Source organism: Ursus americanus, chromosome 14 (genome assembly GCF_024610735.1).
Source record: "Ursus americanus isolate L20-20 chromosome 14, mUrsAme1.1.p, whole genome shotgun sequence".
Taxonomy (NCBI): Eukaryota; Metazoa; Chordata; class Mammalia; order Carnivora; family Ursidae; genus Ursus; species Ursus americanus.
In genome coordinates, this window is record NC_142140.1 from 22,373,130 (window position 1) to 22,394,576 (window position 21,447).

The 21,447-nt window shown below is 44.1% G+C and overlaps 1 protein-coding gene across 3 annotated transcripts in view; it reads left to right on the forward strand.

The window, feature by feature from the left end:
• The window catches only part of EOGT (EGF domain specific O-linked N-acetylglucosamine transferase), a 34,835-nt gene extending 14,778 nt beyond the window's left edge, over nucleotides 1-20,057 (forward strand). For all 3 annotated transcript variants that reach the window (XM_045808055.2, XM_045808057.2, XM_045808056.2), the window contains exons 10-18: nucleotides 409-512; nucleotides 6,126-6,218; nucleotides 6,572-6,643; nucleotides 7,038-7,124; nucleotides 7,636-7,704; nucleotides 13,110-13,171; nucleotides 16,448-16,567; nucleotides 16,987-17,089; nucleotides 17,546-20,057. In XM_045808055.2, the coding sequence (XP_045664011.2) occupies nucleotides 409-512; nucleotides 6,126-6,218; nucleotides 6,572-6,643; nucleotides 7,038-7,124; nucleotides 7,636-7,704; nucleotides 13,110-13,171; nucleotides 16,448-16,567; nucleotides 16,987-17,089; nucleotides 17,546-17,692 (857 nt within the window). In that variant the 3' untranslated portion in view covers nucleotides 17,693-20,057. The remainder of the gene's footprint in view (nucleotides 1-408; nucleotides 513-6,125; nucleotides 6,219-6,571; nucleotides 6,644-7,037; nucleotides 7,125-7,635; nucleotides 7,705-13,109; nucleotides 13,172-16,447; nucleotides 16,568-16,986; nucleotides 17,090-17,545) is intronic.
• The last annotated feature ends 1,390 nt before the right edge of the window (nucleotides 20,058-21,447 follow it).

The window sequence follows — 21,447 nt, forward strand, 5'->3', positions numbered from 1 at the left end:
CTGTGATAAATAGATATTGCTTAATTGATTTTTTAAAAGTAAGTGATTATAAAAAACAAACTTAGTCTTCATGGCCTTATAGTTCTATTCCATTTTGAGCTAAATAGACTTCTGTTATTTTTTTCTTGGAACTTCCTGATCACTTGTTGTTTAGTGTATATGGGAAAATGCATTCCTGATTTCTAAATAGCCAATTTTAAAGTGAATTTTTGAGCCAAATCATCTGTTAATTGAGGACTACCCGAGTACAGATCCTTTTGTGTTTGGAAAAAAACTCTTATTTTTTTTCCTCCCAGTTATTTTCAGCTTAAAGTCTATCACACTATAAATAGGTGGGGTAGAATAAAAATTGTTGGATCCTTTGCCCTCCAGGTTTAATTAACATAGATTTCTTTTCTCCAATACCAGGTGTTAACATGTATCACCACTTCTGTGACTTTATCAATCTTTACATTACTCAGCACGTTAATAATTCATTCGGCACAGATGTATACATCGTGATGTGGGACACCGTAAGTAAGAATGTCCTCTCTGCTTCGGCTTTGTCTTTGCCTGGCTCAGCGAACGTGTGGCTCTGATGTGGGGAAATGCAGTTTTCTGAGACACGCACATGTAAGTACACACACGCACACCCCCGTGCAGATGGGTGTGAACGTGTCTCTGCACGTACACTCTACACGTACATGTCCATGTACATACGGGCAGATGCGTGTGCGTGCGTATACCTTTGTTCTTTGAATTTTCGAATGAAGCAGTGGAAGATTTCTTTCCCCCTTCGGGCAGGCGGAGCTCCAGAGACCTGTGCTCAGTGTTGCTCTGAGACAGATGTGTGAAGACTGTCATTTGCTTAGCCTCTCTGACCCCCACCTGACCCACGTGGGGAGAGCTTGCCTCTGTTGTGCGGTGTGGCCGCCTGTAATTGCCCTCGGCCTTCCCTTCGCTATTCGCTCGGTGACACATTGTGCCGTGCTTGTCAGCTCACACCCGAGGGTGAGTCTTAGGCATAAACGTAAAGATAGGTGTTGAATTATACGTGCTCTTTGTTTAGTTGTTTTCAGCACAGTCTTTTCCCCCTTCTCTTTCTTTGCCTGCCTTTTCCCTGCTTCTTCCCATATCCTGCTGCCCCCGCCGGGGTAATCCCCGGAGCTGCCTCAGTCCACCCAACTGTGAAATGGGATGATTGTGGTATCTAGCTCAGTGTCATTTTGTGGGTGAACCGTAGGGTGTGCGACCAGTCACGGCGCCTGGGACATGGTGCTCGGCATGTTGACTGGGACGATGACGGTGACAGGGAGAGCACGGGGCTTATGGTATGCACGGCAGGCTGCCTAAACTGGACAGCCACCAAGAGACCCTCTACCGTTCACCTGGATGTTGCAGCTCACAAGATGCTCACAGCACCCCCTCTTGGCAGGAACGTTCCTGCCGGGGGACCACAGCTTGCTGGCAGGGCGGTTTCAGACATTTCTTCCCAGGGGCAGTCCTTCTAGAAGCCTGAACAGCACAGCTCAGAGGTGAGGGGCCGGGATCCCCGTAGGGCAGGTACCGACACCTCATGTCCCACAAAGGCCAGTGTCTCCTGCACCAGCCGCTCTGGCGGAGTCCCCAGGATTCCCGTAAGAGACAGCCAGTTCCGAGAGTCGCCGCACCCTTTCCCAGTCCAGATGCAACATACCCATCAAGCCTCTTTTTAAATCACACGCATTGTTACCTAAGAACACAGTTGATGCGTGTCATCTTCATTTCCAGGGAGCAGAGCCAGCCAGTTCGCTGAAGGTCACGTTCTCGTGCAGAAGGCGAAATGGTTTCATGAATGTCTTTTTTTCACAGATAGGAGGCTCATAGTAAGGCTGCGTGGAAAGGTTTTCCTTATCACTGCTCCATAGACCTGAAGTCTGAGGAAACTGGTTTATGACACGTTAACACTCTCTTGACTTTCTTCTTTGCAAGGATTTCCATTACCCTCTCATGAGCCGGTTTGGCGACCAGTGCAGATTCCGTTCTTGAACATGTTTCTGTGAACAAAGGGCACAACAGTCCCTTTCTCCTCTTCTCTCTGTACAAGTGCTTCTAGGCCACAGTCACTAGCTGTCAGGAGCTCTGAATGATTAACTCAGGGTTATTGTGCCTTTTTAAAAAAAATTACACCCCGTGTTATCTCATTTAATGCTTATAAGCCTCCGTGAAGTAGGTTTTTTATTAGCTTGTTTTACAGATGAGGAAGCTGAGGCTCTGAGCCTCCGGCGGGTGTTCTAAGAGAGGGCAGCCAGGGAGGGGTGGAGTCGGGGCTCCAGGTCAGGCAGTCAGACCCCAGTCCTGTGCCCTGAAACCACAGTGCTCTGTCTCCTCCCTCTAGTTCTCTTCAGATCCTATTACGCTGATGGGAAGTTTTCTAGACACTTCCAGAAGCTTCCTTATATCTTGTTGCATGTTTTTCCATTCTTCCTCAAGCGGACTAAGTTAAACTGAGCCAACTTTACAACCCTCTCCTTCTCTGCACCTGCTCGGAGGGCATAGATAGGGTTCATGGCTACCATGAAGTCCCAGGTTACTCAGTTCACTGGATACATGATGTGAGGGTGTTCTGGCCATGATAGGCAGGCATGGGCAGGATGAATATAGCCTAGTGGGTTGGCCTCCCTGCTATGACCTCCCTCCTTTGTTCTTTGTGTGCATACACTTTAAACCTGCATACTTGGTCAGAGAGGTCTTTAATTTATTTTATTTTTAAAGATTTTATTTATTTATTTGTCAGAGAGAGAGCGAGCACAAGCAGGGGGAGCAGCAGGCAGAGGGAGGAGCAGACTCCCTGCTGAGCAGGGAGCCCAACACGGGGCTCCATCCCAGGACCCTGGGATCATGACCTGAGCCGAAGGCAGACGCTTCACCGACTGAGCCACCCAGGCGTCCCGGTCAGGGAGATCTTTACTAGTTGCTCATTCAGGTTCTCGGGACAAGTCCGTCTGCCAGGTTGCTCCAGAATTGAGGCCCAGAGGACACTGTGGGTTGGATGAGCACAGCGTTAAGGTGTTATATGGACACTCACCTTTTTCTTTTGCTGGTAAAGCCTTGGATGAAGCCCCCTGCAGCCCCCAGGAAGATGGTGATGCAAACTTCCCACAGTGAGTGGTGGAGCCTCCAAGCCGGGGCTGAGCAGCTGGGCGAAGGGCAGCAGGTGGCCGTGGCCGCTGGTCACATCTTAGTGACATTTTATGAACTGTCCCGTCTAGGAAGCTTCCCTGGCATCCTCTCCAGCCTGAGCAGTTTGGCTACTCCTCAGGCACATGGCTTCCTTGGTGAGATGGGCACCCCCGCCTCCAGAGATGCACGGAGGGACCCTCCTGCAGGTGCGTTTCTGGCCACCGCAGGGCTGCTCTTACTAAGCAGAATGAATTAAAGGGGACTTTCTGCAGGCTTTCCCCATTTTCCTGTGCTGAGTAGTAGCATAGCTCCATTCTGATTACTTTTAATTATGCAAGTAATGCCTGTTTATAATGAGTTCAAACAACACAGAAGTATGTGAGGTTAAGAAAAGTCTCCTGTCAGGGCACTGGGTGCGTCAGTCGGTGAAGCAGCTGCCTTCAGTTCCGGTCCTGATCCCGGGGTCCTGGGATCGAGCCCCACGTCAGGCTCCCTGCTCGGTGGGGAGTCTGCTTCTCCCTCTCCCTCTGCTCCTTGCCCCCCGCTCATACTTTCTTTCTCTCTCAAATAAATAAAATCTTAAAAAAAAAAAAAAAAAAAGGAAGGGGCGCCTGGGTGACACAGCGGTTAAGCGTCTGCCTTCGGCTCAGGGCGTGATCCCGGCGTTGTGGGATCGAGCCCCACATCAGGCTCCTCCACTATGAGCCTGCTTCTTCCTCTCCCGTGCCCCCTGCTTGTGTTCCCTCTCTCGCTGGCTGTCTCTATCTCTGTCAAATAAATAAATAAAATCTTAAGAAAAGAAAAGAAAAGAAAAGAAAAGAAAAGAAAAGAAAAGAAAAGAAAAGAAAAGAAAAGAAAAAAGTCTCCTGTTCCTGGAGGGGAGGAAGTTGGAAGGTGGGCAAAATGGGTGAAAGGGATCAAGAAGTACAAACTTCCAATTATAAAATAAATAAGTCATGGGGGTGTGGGGAAAAAAAAGAAAAAAAATGCCTCCTTCTTCCTCATCTCCAACTTCATTTCCCTCAAAAGTGACTAACTACAGTTCAAGACTTTACTTCAGCAAATATAAATATATCCTTATCCAAAATGTATGTAAGGATTTGTACAAGGATATAATAAAATTTGTGTAAGGGTGTGTTTCTATTGTATCCTTACAGAAAATATGCTCTCTCGTATTTGCTAACTTAATACTATATCAGGGCACCTTTCCAGGTGGGTACATTTGGGGTTACTGTTTTTCTTCGTGGTTACATGGTACTCAGTTCGGTGAATGTAGAGATGTTCGCATATTCATGCGTGCCCCAGTGGGTGCATGATCTGCTGGCCCCACCCCAGTCTCGTTTTGTTTGTTTCCATTTTTGTGCTATTTCTGGAAATGCAGTGAACGTCCTTTCCATAGACATGTGTCTATACCCTCGTCCCAGCATTTCTGTAGGACGCATTCCTAGAGGTAGAATTTCTAAGTCATAGGTTAGGAGTATGTTTAAGTTGGAGACAGACACAGGAGGAAGTTTTATGTCATCTCTAAGAATATCCAAATATTCTTCAGCGTGAGACTAGAAAGAAGGTCCTCCTTCCCCTGTGGCAGATAATTTGAAATTGAGGGACGTGGATAAGAAGCTTCTGGAGGTGGTTGTTACTGAGTAATACATGATTTCCCTGGAAAGGGATCAGTCAGAATTGCTGTATTTTATTATTAAATTTTCCTTTCAAAGGTATCTTATTTTATCTGAAGTATTTTATCTCAAGAAACTGTCTAGAATCACTTCTTTTAATTGCCCTTTATTTATTATTGAGCCAGAATAGGGACATTTCATTTTCGATGGTGTTGAGAAGGGCCTTTATTAGAATGGCACTGGGGAAACATCGAAGGGGGAAAATTTTTTTTCATCACTACATCTAACAGTTCTCAATAACTTTGAAATAACTCTAATATGTGCAACATAAAAATTTCAAAATCTGAAAAAAAGAATGCTATAATGATAAAAAGACACGAACATAGTGGATAAACCCGTTGTAGACCTTGAATGTCATCCTACAGTACATAGTTCCTATTTCTTTTGGCTGAATTTTTCAATCTAAGTGATACCATTTTTAAATAAGTCGATCTCTTTCCTTTAGCTGATGGAACACGTAATTAATTTCTACTTTTCAAAAATGAAATGCATTCAGTAAATGTACTAGAAAGAACTACTTCCTGGTGTGAGGCAAACTGCTGTACAGAGATTAGGAGCTTGGAGTCTGGAAGCAAACAGACTGGATTTAATCTCAGCCCTGCAAACACACCAGCACGACCCTTTATGCAAAGTACTTAAATTTGTATCTCAGTTTCCTCGTCTGTAAAAGGGGATAATGATGTCACCTAGCTCATTAAGTTTGTGGGGTGTTAATTTTAAGTGCTAGCAATATAGGAAATATGCAAGATGCTATAATAATAATTATTATTAATGTTAATGGAGAGTTATCACATGTTAGTCTTTAGTCAATGGGGAGATCATTTCATAGGATAATGTTTACCATATTTTAGTATTAGGACTTTCCAGGCATTTTCTTACTTTGAAATTTCTTTTCAAAAGCATATTCCATTTACCCTGATAATTTTTGCTCACGGAGAATATCCAAGTGTGTAAAATAGTGGTGTCTGTATATGTTGTATATGTGTGATATTGATGGAAGATTCACAGGGAAAGAAACCCCACCAACTATCGTTCAGAGATATGAGCATAGGGTAGACAAACAAAATGTTTTTAACAGACTAAGATTATAATTGTGGTGATTATTTCTGACGACATTACATTGTATCATTGTATTAGGTCCTTGCTCAGGCCTAAGTTGAAAATCCGTTTTTCTTCCATGAATTTTTTGAGCTTGTTTAAGATCATTAGTTCTTAACATGGACAAGCAGATTCAGATGTTTTGTTGCACTTTCGAAAAGACACGTTGTAGACTTTTGTTGCCCTAACCTCTTTGGTTTCCACTTTCAGAGCTCCTACGGATATGGTGACCTGTTCTCAGACACCTGGAAAGCGTTTACTGATTATGATGTTATACATTTGAAAACTTACGATTCCAAGAGGGTACTGGAAACTTTCCTTTAATGTCTGTAAATAACAGTCGTTGCAGATGACTCACTCATCAAATAAATATTTAATATGAGTTTCTATTAGCTATTACCATTGATTTCTGACTTTGGAGTTTCTTTTTTTTTATAACCTTGAATCATTCTTAATTATTAACCCTGTAGCATTAAAAAACTTTTTCCTTTAGATTTTCCAAAATTACGAATTTCGCTTGAGTGAAATAGTTTGCTATTCGAAACATTTCAGTGTAAAAAAGGGATTAGTTAAAATTTATTTTCTGTAATTATAAATGCTGTTTTGATGTGGTATAAATTGTGTTCTCTTACCTTGTACAATACCTTCATCCTTAGGTATGTTTTAAAGAAGCTGTTTTTTCCTTACTCCCCCGGATGCGATATGGGCTCTTCTATAATACCCCTTTGGTAAGCGTATCTGTTGTTCGTATTCATATTTATACATTTTTTCTTGATAGGTTTTTTTTTAAGATTTATTTATTTATTTTAGACAGAGGGAGAGAGAGAGAGAGAGAGAGAAAGAGAGAGCGAGAGCGCCTGCAGGGGGAGGGGCAAAGGGAAAGAGAAAGAGAACCCTCAGGCAGACTCCCCACTGAACGTGGAGCTGGACTCAGGGTTTGATCCCAGGACTGCGAGATGATGACCTGACCTGAAATCAAGAGTTGGCCCCTTAACCAACTGAGCTATCCAGGCGTCCCTAATCTTGATAGGTGTTAAGATAACACTTATGTATAACTTGAGGACATCTTCAGTAGTAATGCGCGATTATTCACTGTAATATCAATTGTTGTTTTCATGGCAGATATCCGGCTGTCAAAACACGGGATTATTCAGGGCATTTTCTCAGCATGTGCTACACAGACTGAATGTCACACAGGAAGGACCGAAGGTAAGGGCTACCTTGTGGCTTCTCACCTGGGCCTGGCTGTTCACCCGAAATAAAAATGAGTGCCACCTTTACAGAAGAATCAGAAGACAGTGTTTTCTGGGTTAACAGTTTCTCACCTGAAGTGATCCAGAAATAGATGTCACCAACCCTGTGACCAATAAAGGGACAGTGGAAGTATGTGCGTTTTTTTTCTCCTTTTCCTTTTCCCCGTCTTGCCCCATGTCACCTGGCTCTCCCCCAAATCCCCACCTAACCCACAAACCCCTGCCAAAAATTCCACCCAGCCAACCAAACAGAAGTGTAATAAACAGGTTTTGCCTTCTGTGGCTAAAGTGGATGCATTTTCGTTTCCTGAGAGAACGCTGAAGGAATCAGGCTAAAAACATCATCGTTCCCTAACTGTATCCTGATTGAGTTTCATCTCTTCGTGAAAACCACATTTTAGGTTCTAGCACTCACTCATCTGTGCAGGCATCTACAGCACGATTTTGCCTTTTTCTTTTGATTGCAGGATGGAAAAATCCGAGTCACCATCCTTGCACGGAGCACAGAGTACCGGAAAATACTAAACCAAAATGAGGTTAGTTTTTGGTATGCATTTTTAATATCATCATATTGAATTTAACTTCCTGTGACTGATGTGCTTAATTTTTTTTCACATTGCATTAAATGCTTTGATTTGAAATTATTAGCTTTTAGAAAAGTTTGATGGCTATGCCCAGTTCATTTATTGGACTTCTCCTGGGAGTCAGCAAACCACCCGTTGCCCAGACTAGCTTTGCCTCGCTGGAAACGTGCATCTGCCTCCACTCAGAGGGGAAACTGAAGCAGAAACTCTCTGATTCCTGCCTTTACTGCCATAGATTGCCAAACATTCGTCTTCTGGACAGACTAGCAGCAGAAATGCAAAAGTAGCTCTTGAGAGGTGATTGATGGAGCACGGTGATATGGTGGCATCCGGGGGCTAAGTTGGAAGAGTCTCCAGTCTTTTCATGACTGTGTCTTAGAAACTATTCACCTCTTTTTTTTTTTTTTTAAGATTTTATTTATTTATTTGACAGAGAGAGACAGCCAGCGAGAGAGGGAACACAAGCAGGGGGAGTGGGAGAGGAAGAAGCAGGCTTCTAGCAGGGGAGCCTGATGTGGGGCTCGATCCCAGAATGCCGGGATCACACCCTGAGCCAAAGGCAGACGCTTAATGACTGAGCCACCCAGGTGCCCCAGAAACTATTCACCTCTTAGGTTCTCTAATTCATTTCGATAGTATCAACTCATACATTATACTTAAATACGATCACCCTGTAAGGCCCCTGCCCACAACAGCATGGCTGGAAGATGTTCTCCCAGTAGTCTGATTGATTGCACAGCATCGCGTTGACACCTGCTATATCCTGGGCCGTATTCTAGGCCCTGGCGCTAAAGTAGAGGACAAGACAGGTAAGGCCCCTGTCCTCGTGGATCTTATGCTCTCAAGGTGGGACGGACAAGGAATAAGTAAACAAGTCCCTAAGTAAGGTGATTTCAGATAGTGGGCAAATGCTGCAAAGGGAGTAAAACAAGGTGATGGCTGGGCAGCAGATGCAGGAGGAAGAGGGGAGCAGTCAGGCGAGGTGTTTAAAGAGGTGCTTTTGGGGCACCTGGGTGGCTCAGTCGCTAGGCATCTGCCTTTGGCTCAGGTCGTGATCCCAGGGTCCTGGGATCGAGCCCCGCATCGGACTCCCCACTCAGCGGGAAGCCTGCTTCTCCCTCTCCCACTCCCCCTGCTTGTGTTCCCTCTCTCGCTGTGTCTCTGTCAAATAAATAAAATCTTTAAAAAAAAAAAAAATAAAATAAAATAAATAAAGAGGTGCTGTTGGGCAGAGACCTGATCAGTAAGAAGCGAGCCAAAGAGAGAGTCTCCCAGGCAGAGGCAAATGGCCTGCGGTGTCCGGAGCTTTGGGTGCTCCAGGAATGGAGAGGTCACCAGCGTGACTTTGGCACAGTGGAAGAGGTGAGGGTGACCCCACAAGACGTCAGAGAAGTCTGGCAGGGTGTGAGGAGGTCCCCTATCTTACCAGTCTCATAGGCCATGAGACAGGCGGGTTTTATTCTGGTGGGAGGGAAGCCACTGTGAAGTTTTCAGCAGGGTGTGGTAGGCAGAATCATGGGCCGCCACCAAAAAAAGTCCACGTCCTAATCCCTGGAACCCATGACTGGTTAGGTTACATGCAAAGGCACGCTAAGCTTGCAGCTGAAATTAAGAGGGCCTGAAAACAGATTAACCTGGATGACCCAGGAGGGCCTGATGGAATCAGTGGGCTCTCAACGGTCTCCACCAGAGAACTTTTGCCTCTGCCTGGAAAGCTCTTTGCTTAGCTGGATTCTTCTCACTGACCGGATTTCCGTTCAACACCTCCTGGAAGGTGGAAGAGGAAGACAGAATCCAGGAAGGAGACATGAGGGTAGAAGCAGGGCCAGAGAGAAGCTGCATTCCTGGCTTTGAAGGTGGAGGTCGGGCCCCGAGCCAAGGAATGCGATGGCTTCTAGAAGCTGGAAATGGGTTCTCCCCTGGAGCCCCCAGGAGGAGCACAGCCCTGCGGACAGCTGTCTGTCTCACTGTTGGCCTGCTGTCCTGCAGAACAGGGAGAGGGCCAGTTGTGTTCTTGTGAGCTGTGGACTCTGGTAATTTGCTGTGGCAGCTCGTCGAGAACAAATACACAGGCAGAGACATGAACCGGCTTATTTATTTATTTGTAAACCACTCTGGCTGCAAGAGTAGGAGCGGGGGGATTCATTCAGAGCCGTCACTGTGGCCCCGGGAAGAGTTTGGATGAGGGTGAGGACAGCAGAGATGACAAAGTAAGTGGATTCAAGATCGGTCTCAGAGGCTGAGTCTCGGACACTCCCTGTCCGAATATACAGATACACATTAGGTCAGGCCACGAAAGTCACTGAGAATCGGAGGTGAACTCCCGGGCCTTTAGCTTGAGCAGGTCAGTGGAACTGAGATGGGAGAAGCTCAGCAGGAGGGGACTGGAGGCAGGTTTGGATGGGTAAAACGTTTTACACAGATTAATTTGGATGCCTAACAGGCTGATCAAAATGATGTAATTAGTGTCTTGAGATCCATATGGATTATGGAGGACATGAACATATGGTGCAACGAGACATTGATTGGAAGCCATGGGTGGAAGGAATGAGGTGTGTGTGTGTGTGTGTGTGTGTTTGTGTGTGTTTGTGTGTGTTAAAGACCTGGAAATAAAAATGTATCCAGTGATGCGGTGCTGGGGTAGACGGATGGGAAGCCTCACGGACAGGCAGACCACTAGTGTATATTGGTGGACTTAACACAGATCCAGTGCTAATTATGGGCCAAGCACATTACTGTACGCTCCCCATGCGTGTTCTCCAACGCTTCCAGCAAACCCATGAGGTACGGATTTTATTATTACTCTGTTTTAGACAAGAACACGGAGGCTTAGAGATTGAAAAACATGCTTAAGGTCACCCAGCTAGTGAGCAGAATATTGCGGGGTGAGCCGACGTCGTCGGCGTCTGAGGCCGCTTCTTAACCAGAGAGCTCTACTGCTCCAACACAAATAAATGTGTGAGGAGGTGACCACCTTGGCTCCCCGTCCGCCAGGAAGGCTGGCCAGGGAGCAGCGTCCAGCCCTGGCAAGCGGTCCAGCACAAAGGGGTAGCGCCACTGGGTGCGCAGTAGAACTATTGACATGTTCACGTCGGGTCCCACAGATTGTGCAAATGAGGTTGCCCCCAGGTGAGATTCGGCAGTTCGGATCTGAACTCTGAGCTAAAGAGCGCCCCCTGGCGGCTTTTCTCCCAGTGATTGGCGTCCCTTGAACAGGCAGCTACCGAGCAGAGAAGAAAACACCTTTGACTCTACCTTGTTTCATGAATAGAGAATAAAGGCCAGGGCTGCCTGGGTGGCTCAGTCAGTTAAGCATCTGCCTTGGACTCAGGTCATGATCTCAGGGTCCTGGGATCGAGCCCCATGTTGGGCTCCCTGCTCAGTGGGGAGTTGGCTTCTCTCTCTCCCTTTGTCCCTGCCCCTGCTTTTGAGCGCGCGTGCGCGCTCTCTCTCTCTCAAATGAATAAATAAAATCTTAAAAAAAAAAAAACCCAGATGCGCTCATTAAATGATAGTTCCTGCAATCCTGCCCAACCTCAGGGTTGGATAATCATGTCAGAGGGCTGTGGCCACCTCCACAGTGTGACTAGTAATTGTAAAAAAAAAAAAAAAAAGCAAAAAGCCTGTTTGCTTGAGGACCCTCTGAAACAGGAGATTCGTTTTGTGTGTTTCCATCTCATTGCAAGACCAGGGCTCATGCCCTGAGATTAATTCACTCCTGGAAAACAGAATTCTAATGTATTCTCACTCCTTCAACTCCCTGACATAAACAGTATATTCAGGGGAGTTCAGGGGCTGTCTAGAGAGAGAAACTTCCATTCTGTAACTGTGTGTATATGTGTAACAGAGGAGGCGATTGGATGTAAGTCCCTGCCTGTTGCTTTTTCCGGGGCACTGCCTAAAAACACAGGTTCTGGGGTCAGAGGACCTAGATTTAATTTTGGCTCTGCCCTTTGCTAGCTGCGAGACCCTGGGAAAGTTCCTTAACATCTCTAAGCCTCCGTTGTATCATTTAAAAATAGGCATATGGGGGGGCGCCTGGGTGGCTCAGTCATTAAGCGTCTGCCTTTGGCTCAGGGCGGGATCCTGGCGTCCTGGGATCGAGCCCCACATCAGGCTCCTCCACTGGGAGCCTGCTTCTTCCTCTCCCACTCCCCGTGCTTGTGTTCCCTCTCTCGCTGGCTGTCTCTCTGTCTGCCAAATAAATAAATAAAATTTAAAAAAAATAGGCATATGGGAGGGGAGTGCCTGGGTGGTTCATTTGGTTAACTGGTTAAGCATCTGACTCTTAGTTTCAGCCCAGGTCATGATCAGGGTCATGAGATCGAGCCCCACGTAGGGCTCCCCATTCTCAGCGCAAAGTCTGCTTGAGATTCTCTCCCCCTCTGCCCCTCCCCTTGCTCACACGTGTGGCCCTCTCCCTCTCTCAAGTAAATAAATAAATAAACTGTTTTTTAAAAAGGTAGGCATATGCGGGTGCCTGAGGCTGGCTCAGTCTGAGGAGCATGTGACTCTTGATCTTGGGGTTGTGAGTTCAAGCCCCACATTGAGTATAGAGATTACTTAAAATCTTAAGAAAAAAAAGTAGGTGTAATAATAATATTTACTTGGTATGAGACTCTTATGAGGATTAAGTGACTAACACCTAAAGCACTGAGCATTGCCAGCACAACTCAGGTGATACTTTTGCTCCCATTGCTGTTGTATAGTGCACACCACAGGCAACAGGATACAAAAGGAAAAATTTCTGAATAGCAGTGACCCACAGTGTTGTGTTAAGACGGCTAATTGTGAGGGACATAGAGAACTGTGGCTGTATTTCTGATACTAAGGTTAATTGCGCTTTGTTACTTTCTGTTTGCCAAAAGAATAACTGTTTTTCTGTGTAGAAATATTGAGAACATTTTTCTGCCAAAAATTTAATGATTTCAGAGGTTAAGGCCGAAAGCACAAGTAGTTTGTCTGACATGAGATAAGGGATAGGGAGAAAACTCTAAACATAAAGCCTGGAACAAGGTAGGTGCCCAGCAAATCTATGTTGAAAAATCAAGGGAATAACTAGCAAGTAGTTCTCCAGCAAACACGTAATGGTCTCTCTGTGTCGAGCACTTCGCTCCCATGAGTTTCCTGCTCTCAGTCTTCATGACGACCCAAGGCGGTGGGATTTTAGGGAGTGCATCTGACCAAGGGGTGGAGTCTGCATTTGAACTCAGTTAAAGGTTACGACAGTAGACCTGAGTGTTACGGAATACCTGAAAAATATTATGTAGGAAAATAAGAAATTTTAGGACTCAAAGGAAAGTAAAACAGAAGAGAAGGAAGGAAAAGACATTCTAAATGTTTTTTTTCCCCCCTAGCTGGTAAACGCACTGAAAACAGTATCTACGCTTGAGGTTCAGATTGTCGATTACAAATATAAGTAAGTAATCTCGCACTCTTGGGCAGACGCTGTCATCTTTGGCTTGTGGATAAGTTAGTGGGGGATCAAAAGGACTTTTCTAACGGTAGCTGTTGGCGCCGATAGCCCGGGGAGGGACAGGCAGATGCCTCCGTGAGTGAAGTGAGCAGGTGAGGACCCTGGGTGCACAGGGGCAGTTGCTCTTCCGCTGTGTGGGGTCTGATGTTTTGACACCATCTCATCGTTCAAGAGAAGTGGTGCATCCAGATTTCTTTTTTTGAATCCACATTTTCAGTTGAAATTTCTGCATTTTTAAAAGTTGCCCCCCCCAAAAAATAGGGGTGCCTAGGGTGGCACAGTCAATTAAGCATCTGACACTTGGTTTCAGCTCCGGTCGTGATCTCAGGGTTCTGAGATCGAGCCCACATCAGGCTCTGCACTCCGCGGAGAGTCTGCTTGGGATTCTCTCTCCCCTCTTCCTCTGTCCCTCCCCCAGGGCTCATGCTGTCTCTCTCGCGCGCTCAAAAATAAATAAATCTATAAAAAAAAAATTTGGCAACTAATTCTGAATTTTAAAAAAATATAAAAATGTTCCTGGCATAATTTGTCCTGCTAGCTGCTGGGTCTCAGTTCCTGTCCTAAAATTAGTTCTATGGGAATAATTTGAGAGTCACAGAGTAATATGAGGTTTCTAAAAATACTACAAAGTATTTGTGTTTCTTTTAAAGCTCCAGCACAAGCAAAAGGCTTAGAAAGACAGAATATGCCTAACATTTACTGTCTAGGTAAGCCCTGTGGATGTAAAAACAACAATGCTGTAAAATAGTGCCTGCTGCTGGTTGAAAAAGTCATGCGGTGTAGAAAAAGAGCTCAAAAGGAAAGGCGAAAACTTTTCTGTCCTCCGCTTGCCCACCTACAATCATTGTCTTGTTTCCCAAATTTAACACTATGAACTGTTTCTATATTACAAAAGAAAAAGTATCCATATTCCAGCGTATGGCTATCTTTTACTGATAGGTTAGAACTTACCAGGAAGAAGGGCATCTGGCTGGCTTAGTCAGCAGACTGTGTGACTCTAGATCTCAGGGTTGTGAGTTCGAGCCCCACACTGGCTATGGAGCCTACTTAAAAACCAAAACCAAAACCAAAAAAAACAACAGTAAGCAGGGGAGTTCCGCACCTTATTTGTCATATATCCATGCATTTATACAATAAATCTTTATCGTGTACCTGCCAGCCAGTCACAGGCTTTGAAGTAGGAATCCAGTTATGGAGGATGGCTTGGCTCTGGGCTTGAGGACCACAGACCCGGAATACAAATAGAAATAGCAGTCGTAAGAACAGCTACCATTTGTTGGGACTTACTCTTATGCTTTATCTCATCTCACTCTTCTTACAGTCTTATGAGGTTGGCGAAACTATTCCTGTCTTACGGATTACACTGTGCAATGGTGGCTACCATCATTGCCACAGGAAGACATGGAGGAAGAAGAGGGCCCGAGGTCAGGCTGACAGAACTGGGGAGGGCACCTCAGACGCTCTGGCGTTGACTGGCTTTTAGGATGTATAGGTTTTTTTCAGATGAAGGAGGAGTCCCAATAAATTCAGACCTTGCCCATCTGAGGGAAACGTTACTATTACAGTCGATGGAGCTTTCCTCCTTATCCTCAGACTCCAGGGTTCTGTCCATCTGGGCACATACTCATCCTTCCCCCAGCGTCAGTTGGCGTTCCTGGAGAAACCAAGGCATGTGCACCTCTTGTGAGACACGCACATGGTGCCCCCTGTCTTCCTTTCCCTGGGTGGGGTTTGTGTTGTACTTCAGGAGGAAGCTCTTTTTAAAAACAACCGAAAAAAGATTTTATTTATTTATTTGGCAGAGAGAGAGAGTGCGTGCGCAAGCAGGGGAGCGGGAGAGGGAGAAGCAGACTCCCCACTGAGCAAGGAGCCCAGTGCAGGGCTTGATCCCAGGACTCTGGGATCATGACCTGAGCCGAAGGCAGACACTTAACCAACTGAGCCCCCCAGGCGCCCCCCAGAGGAAGCTCTTTAAAGTTAAGGAGGAGCTGGGACGCCCCTGGGTGGCTCAGACAGTTAGGTGTCTGACTCTTGATTTCAGCTCAGGTCATGATCTCAGGGTTGTAAGATTGAGCCTTGCCTCGGGCTCTACACTCAACATGGGGTCTGCTTGTCCCTCTTCCTCTGCACCCCCCCCCCCGCCCACTGCTTACTCATTCTCTCTCTCTCTCTCTCTCTCAGATAGATAAATAAATAAATAAATAAATAAATAAATAAATAAATAAATAAATAGAATCTTAAAAAAAAATAGGAGAAGCTGGGAATTCTCATTCTCTTCTTAAATCCCAAATAATCTTGGTCATTTTTGTTTTCCTTTAGGTAAGCGGGCCTGGGAGATCTAATTCCATTATGTGTATTCAGAGGGCTATACTTACTCCAGTGTTTCTTGCCAGCCTCATTTCAGTGGACTTTTTTGGCGTTGACTTTGTGTTCAGAGTTTGCGTATCTTTTAGGGTCTTGAATTCGGAGGACACTTTTATGGTCTTAATGTGCATAAAATGGTGGATTAGTCTGTTGCAAAGGCAAGACAATGCCCTGGTTGTATCTGAGCTAATTTTAGGTGTACCCAGATGGCATTAAATAAACTCCAATCACACAAGGAGAATTTATTTTATTAAAAAAATTCCTTTATTATCTTAAGGAACTAGTTTTCAGTTTAATGCTAGCGTATCATAACATCTTTTTAGTGCCTGCTAGTTACCCTGTTTCATAAAGAAACAGCAGTCCTCAGGCTCAGAGCTTTGCCTTGCTGTGGGATCTACCTAGATTTGAATCTTTTTCCTTTGATTGTATGTTTTTACAGTGTTGTTTGATCTGTGTTACTGGTTTTTCATTTAAGACAGCTCTAAAAGTTTCCTTCTAAAATAAAGGCATTTAGGGGCATCCGGCTGGGTAGACCTTGCAGCTGTTGATCTTGGGTTCATGAGTTCGAGCCCCACATTGTGTAGCGATTACTTTAAAATGACATCTTAAAAAAAAAATAAATACATCTAAGTTTTTTTAAAATGTGAGCTTACTTAGAAAACAATGTTAAATTATTTAGTTATTAAGTTATTAATTACTGGAGGAGGCTTGAAATTGGCCAAAAGCCATAGCGGAATGTGCTTTAAATTGGGAAAGACACTTGTATAACTATTGTTACCATGAGTCATGAGCTAAGTCATCTTAACAGTTTCTCTCTTCTCCCCATCTGTCTTCTGTTGTTCTCTGTGCTCGCAGGGAACTTGGGTTTTTGGACCAGCTGCAGATCACTCATAACACGGACATATTCATCGGCATGCATGGAGCTGGGCTTACCCACTTACTTTTCCTTCCAGACTGGGCCGCTGTATTTGAACTGTAAGTGTTTGGAGATGGTTTTACATCGAGGCAGCGAATAATGCTTTTCTGCACGCCCAGACTGTCATTCCGAGCTTCACCAGGCGTGATATTTACTCATTACAGGAAAGTCACGTCGTATAGGCTTCTAGAAAGAAAACAGACCTCAAGCTAAAAATGTGAAGTCAGCGGCCACCAGTCACTTAGCAAGCCAATTCCGCTTTCTCTCTCCATCTCATGATGATGTCCTGTTTGTTTTTTTTTTAATTAAGGTAGCTTAGTTATGAGGATATTTAAAAAATAATCTCCATCAAGCTCGTGTACTAGTTACACACCCTTTTGCGGGCCCGGATGTGGGAGGTGGGTTATTTCCCAGAGAAGTGTTGATTTGGCAAAACCCCTGGACACAGGGCTCACGTGTGGGGCCCTTGCGTGCTTAGGTACAACTGTGAAGACGAGCGCTGTTACTTAGACCTGGCCAGGCTGAGAGGCGTCCACTACGTCACTTGGCGAAGGCAGAACAAAGTCTTTCCTCAGGATAAGGTAAAGTTCAGTGATGAAACTCACCTTGTTTTGTGTTTTTTTTTTTTTTTTGCCTTTTCGCCTCATTTTGCTTTTCAATTAGTTGTTTAAAGTATCTAATTAATATATCATCTCCCAAATTAATATGATATTAATATGATATCTCCCAAAGATAAATTGTTCTTCTCCGGAACAGTGAGTTGTATTATATATTTGCAAGTTGAGGGGAAAAGGGAAATTCGTCACTCCATATCTGTATGTTGAGAAGACAACTTTGGGAACTTTGGGTCTAGGAGGATCTATTAAGGAGGGATCAGCAAACTATAGACCAGTAGGCCAAATCTGGCCCCCCACCTGTTTTTATAAATAAAGTTTTATTGGGACAGTTGCCTTGGCCAAAGTAAAATAATGTTATTCCTGTTCAGAAAACCACGTCCTCAGTGACTTACAGATTTAAGTTTTGGTTTGGTTTTGCAGGGCCACCACCCAACTCTGGGGGAACATCCGAAATTTACCAACTACTCTTTTGATGTAGAAGAATTCATGTACCTTGTCCTTCAGGCTGCAGACCACGTATTGCAACACCCAAAGTGGCCTTTTAAGAAAAAACATGATGAGCTATAAATGTGCTGAATCTGTCTGCAAAAGTCTGCTTAAACATTCCACCACCGAGACTCAGAGTTAAGTCAGTAAAACACCTTGTTATTTCCTAGCCCCAGATTACCTTTTCTATACCAAAACATGCCTTCAGGATAGTACTTAAGTGTTTTAGAGTCTTTAGCTATTTCCTGTGATTTTTGTGTCATAGCTATTTATCAAGATACCTGTTTTTACACTGAAAACGTTACTCTTTACAGTTCAAAAATAAGGCTGTACTAGGCTCACAAGTGCACTTGAGCTTCTTAGGTCGACCAAAGTTTTCACCTTTCTTGGCTTTAGAATTTGTAAATGTTTTTGTAGACTACCACGGGATTGTAATTCTAGAGGCTTCCAACTTGTTTGTGTTACATTTGAGTAAATTCACAGCTTTTTTATTTGCCAAAATCTGTTCATAACACTATTTGTGGTAGGAAAGGAAAACATACAACACACACACACACACACACACACACACACACACACGCACAGAGTGTTGTGATTCTCAGTACCGAGCTACCCCGTGTTAGAGATCAAACAGTGTTACAAACAGGTCTCTCTTACCCTCTCAGAGTCCACACTAACGCCCACAGAATTCTCCGCTGTGTCTTCTAAGTCAACTCCAGGTTATACGCACCAAGAATTTGTATAAACCATCCTGCTGCATTCATTTATACTAACGGATTTCATATGCAAATCATATTTTCCCAAAACGTTTAACAACTACATGTGATAAAAACAAATTAGAACATCCCTTAGGGCGTCTTTGGATACCTTCTGGCTGGTTTCCGCCAATTCCTTCTTAGCCCTGGAGAGCATTTATGTCGAACTTATGTATCGGAGGGTCGTGTCCAGTGTGCACGGACCTGTGACGGCACACCCCTGCGTGTGTACACCTACCTCTTTTACTCGGACGTGTTCGCCTTTGAGTTGGCAGGCTTCACATCAGCTACACGAAGAGCGTTTTTCCTCTATCAAAAATAAAGACCAAAAAAAAAGTAAAGACACACGTGAATTATCCATTTCAAAATGAAAAGGAAGCCATGAGAAAGTACCATTGATTAAAAAGGATATCTGAAATGCAGACCCACTCTTCGGGATTAATTTCTCAGCGTTGATGAACTCTCAATCCAGGGGTCAGAAACCATGGATTTCCTTTACCGGGAAACGTGAAGTTTACATGTTATTAACACTTGAGAAATCTAATTTAGAGATGAATGACTTCTATTTTTTCAAGTAGAGGATTAGCAGAGCTGAGAATTTTTTTAAAAAACGTTTTAGCATTGCAAAAAAAAAAAGGGAGAGAGAATATGCAACAGAGAGGTAACCTGAGAAACCCCAAATAGTTGTTACTTGGAGCTTTACAGAACAAGTTCGCTGACCCCTGCTTTAAAGGATTATGAACAGTCTTCTAGAGTTTAGGGATATTTATTAAAATCTCTGTAAAGAAAGTAGTGCATCACTGTAGGAATAGCTTTGATTTGGGTGTTAAAACTGCGTGAAAAGAATGACAACCTATGAAGTTTTCAATGAGCGGTGTGGCTACTCTTAGTGCCGAATAGCGAGTCGCCCCTGGGGAAAGATTTCCCTTGAAAAGCAGTGTGAAGGCAGTTTCACACTTCCCATCAGAGAGGTATAAACATCCGGAAAAAGCGTCTGAAAAAATGTCAACGTCTACATTCTTACCTCATTTTAAGAAGTATGTAGAAATGCGATTCTATAGACTAGCAAGAATTCCAGAAACCGGACAGTTGCATAATACACCTATTATATTTGAATATTTTGCATTTATGGAAAGAATGCTTTTTATATAAATGAGTACATTTGACACTTTATGGAATTAACTTTTATCAGACTTTGTATATGGGAGCAAAAAGATCTTTAAATGGTTATAAAATTTAAATGTAAAGAGTGCTTTTTTAAATCAAGTCTTGAGATGCATTTCATTGTTTATACATATTGGGTATGACTTTGGAATAAATCTTTTTATATTTTATTTGAATACCAGAACAATTTTCAAGGTTTTCTGTGTCCGACTGTTATACACTGACTCCTTGGCAGTCTGGTAGCTTTAGGTTAGAAAAATTAAGTAGCTCACTGATGAAGAATTCATTTTCAGGAAAAATTATGCCTTACGTTTGTTTAGCAGTTTGTTATATTATGCTTTCACACATGGTATAGTGTGTAACTTTTACAAAAACGACATAAGACGTATTGTTCTCATTTTTCACATGAAAAAAACCAGATGCTGTTTAAGCGACTTCCCTAAAAATCACAGTTCTTCTCGTTCCACATCCATAGTCTTCCATCGTGTTACTCACTTGCTTGTTCAATAAATGCTGAGTGACTGCTGTGTACCAGCTACTATTTTAGGTTCTGGGAATACAGCCGTGGGAAGAACAGAAAAACGTCCTTGCCCTCATGGAGCTTGCGTTCTGGTGGAGGACACAGATGCAAAACTATATAAATAAGTAAAATATACTGTGTGCCAGATGCTGATACATGCTAGAGAGAAAGCTAAAGCAGGAGCAAGGGATGTGGATTCCTGGGGTGAGGTGGAGTCAGGTAAACCTAAGCAGAGGTCGAGGGAAGTCTTCAATGAGGTGACATTTGAGTCAAGATTTGGTGTAGGCGACCGAGGAAGCAGCGGCAGATAACTGGGTGAAAAGCATTCCAAGAGACAAAACAGTACATGCAAAGGCCCTGAGGCAGGAGCATGCCTGGCACATTTGAGGAAAAGCCAGTGCAGCTGGAGTGATGGAGGGGCAGAGGAGTAAGGGATGACAGGTTCTGGGACTGGGATACAGATGGCAAGACTCTTGTCTTTTGTTTCTGATAAAATGGAGTTGTTGAACTGCAGAAAGGAGTAATGATCTGACTGACTTTGAACAGGATAACTCTAGCTGTTGTGTTGGGAACAGACTGCAGAGGGATCCCTTAGGTTGTGTTCTCTGGGAGACAGATTCTGGGATGGAGATGTGTGTGTTGTGTACTTCATATTGTTGAAGGCTATGTGGACCCTTTGTGACCTCTGTCTCCTCTTATTTGTTGGTTCCCCCTCAAGCTTTTAAAAATGTAAAGACCATTCTTTAGATGTTTAAACAGAGAGCAGAGAGGTTAAGCAACTCACTCAAAGGTACACAGCTAGGAAGTAACAGATAGATTGGATATAGGGCTTTCCTTGTGAAGGAATTTAAACAAGAAAGTTTACAGGTAATAAAGGGAGAGAGGGCGGGGGAGGGAAGGAGGAGGAAGGGGAAGAATGAAGGAAGAGGAAGAGAAAAATTAGTTGGGGAAATAGAGAATAGAGAAAACACTCCTGGAGTTAGGCGCTTTCTCGTGGTTACAAAATAGTTTTCTTTGAAACACAGTCAACGGAGAGAATTTGAAAAATACGTGCTTTTTCAAAACTAGGAGCATTTAAAGCAAATCAACTCAGGTATGATCGCCTTAGGTTTAAAATAACCTATTCCAAACCAAGGATGATTGCCAGACACTTTAATACCTTTCTTCTCTTTTAGCTTATTGGGGCATGTCAAAAGATGTCAGAAGCATTCTTGTCATAAAAGAAGTGGCTTAGAGCAGTGCACAGGTGACCTGGGCCCTTGCCTTGGACGGTAATGCACACTTTGACCACGAGGTGGCAGTCAAGCCTTTCCAAATGGTCTCTGCAGCCTGAAGCCCCGTGTGGATTCTGGACACGGGAGCGCCAGGAGTGAAGAGCTTGCTTCTGTGTAGTGATG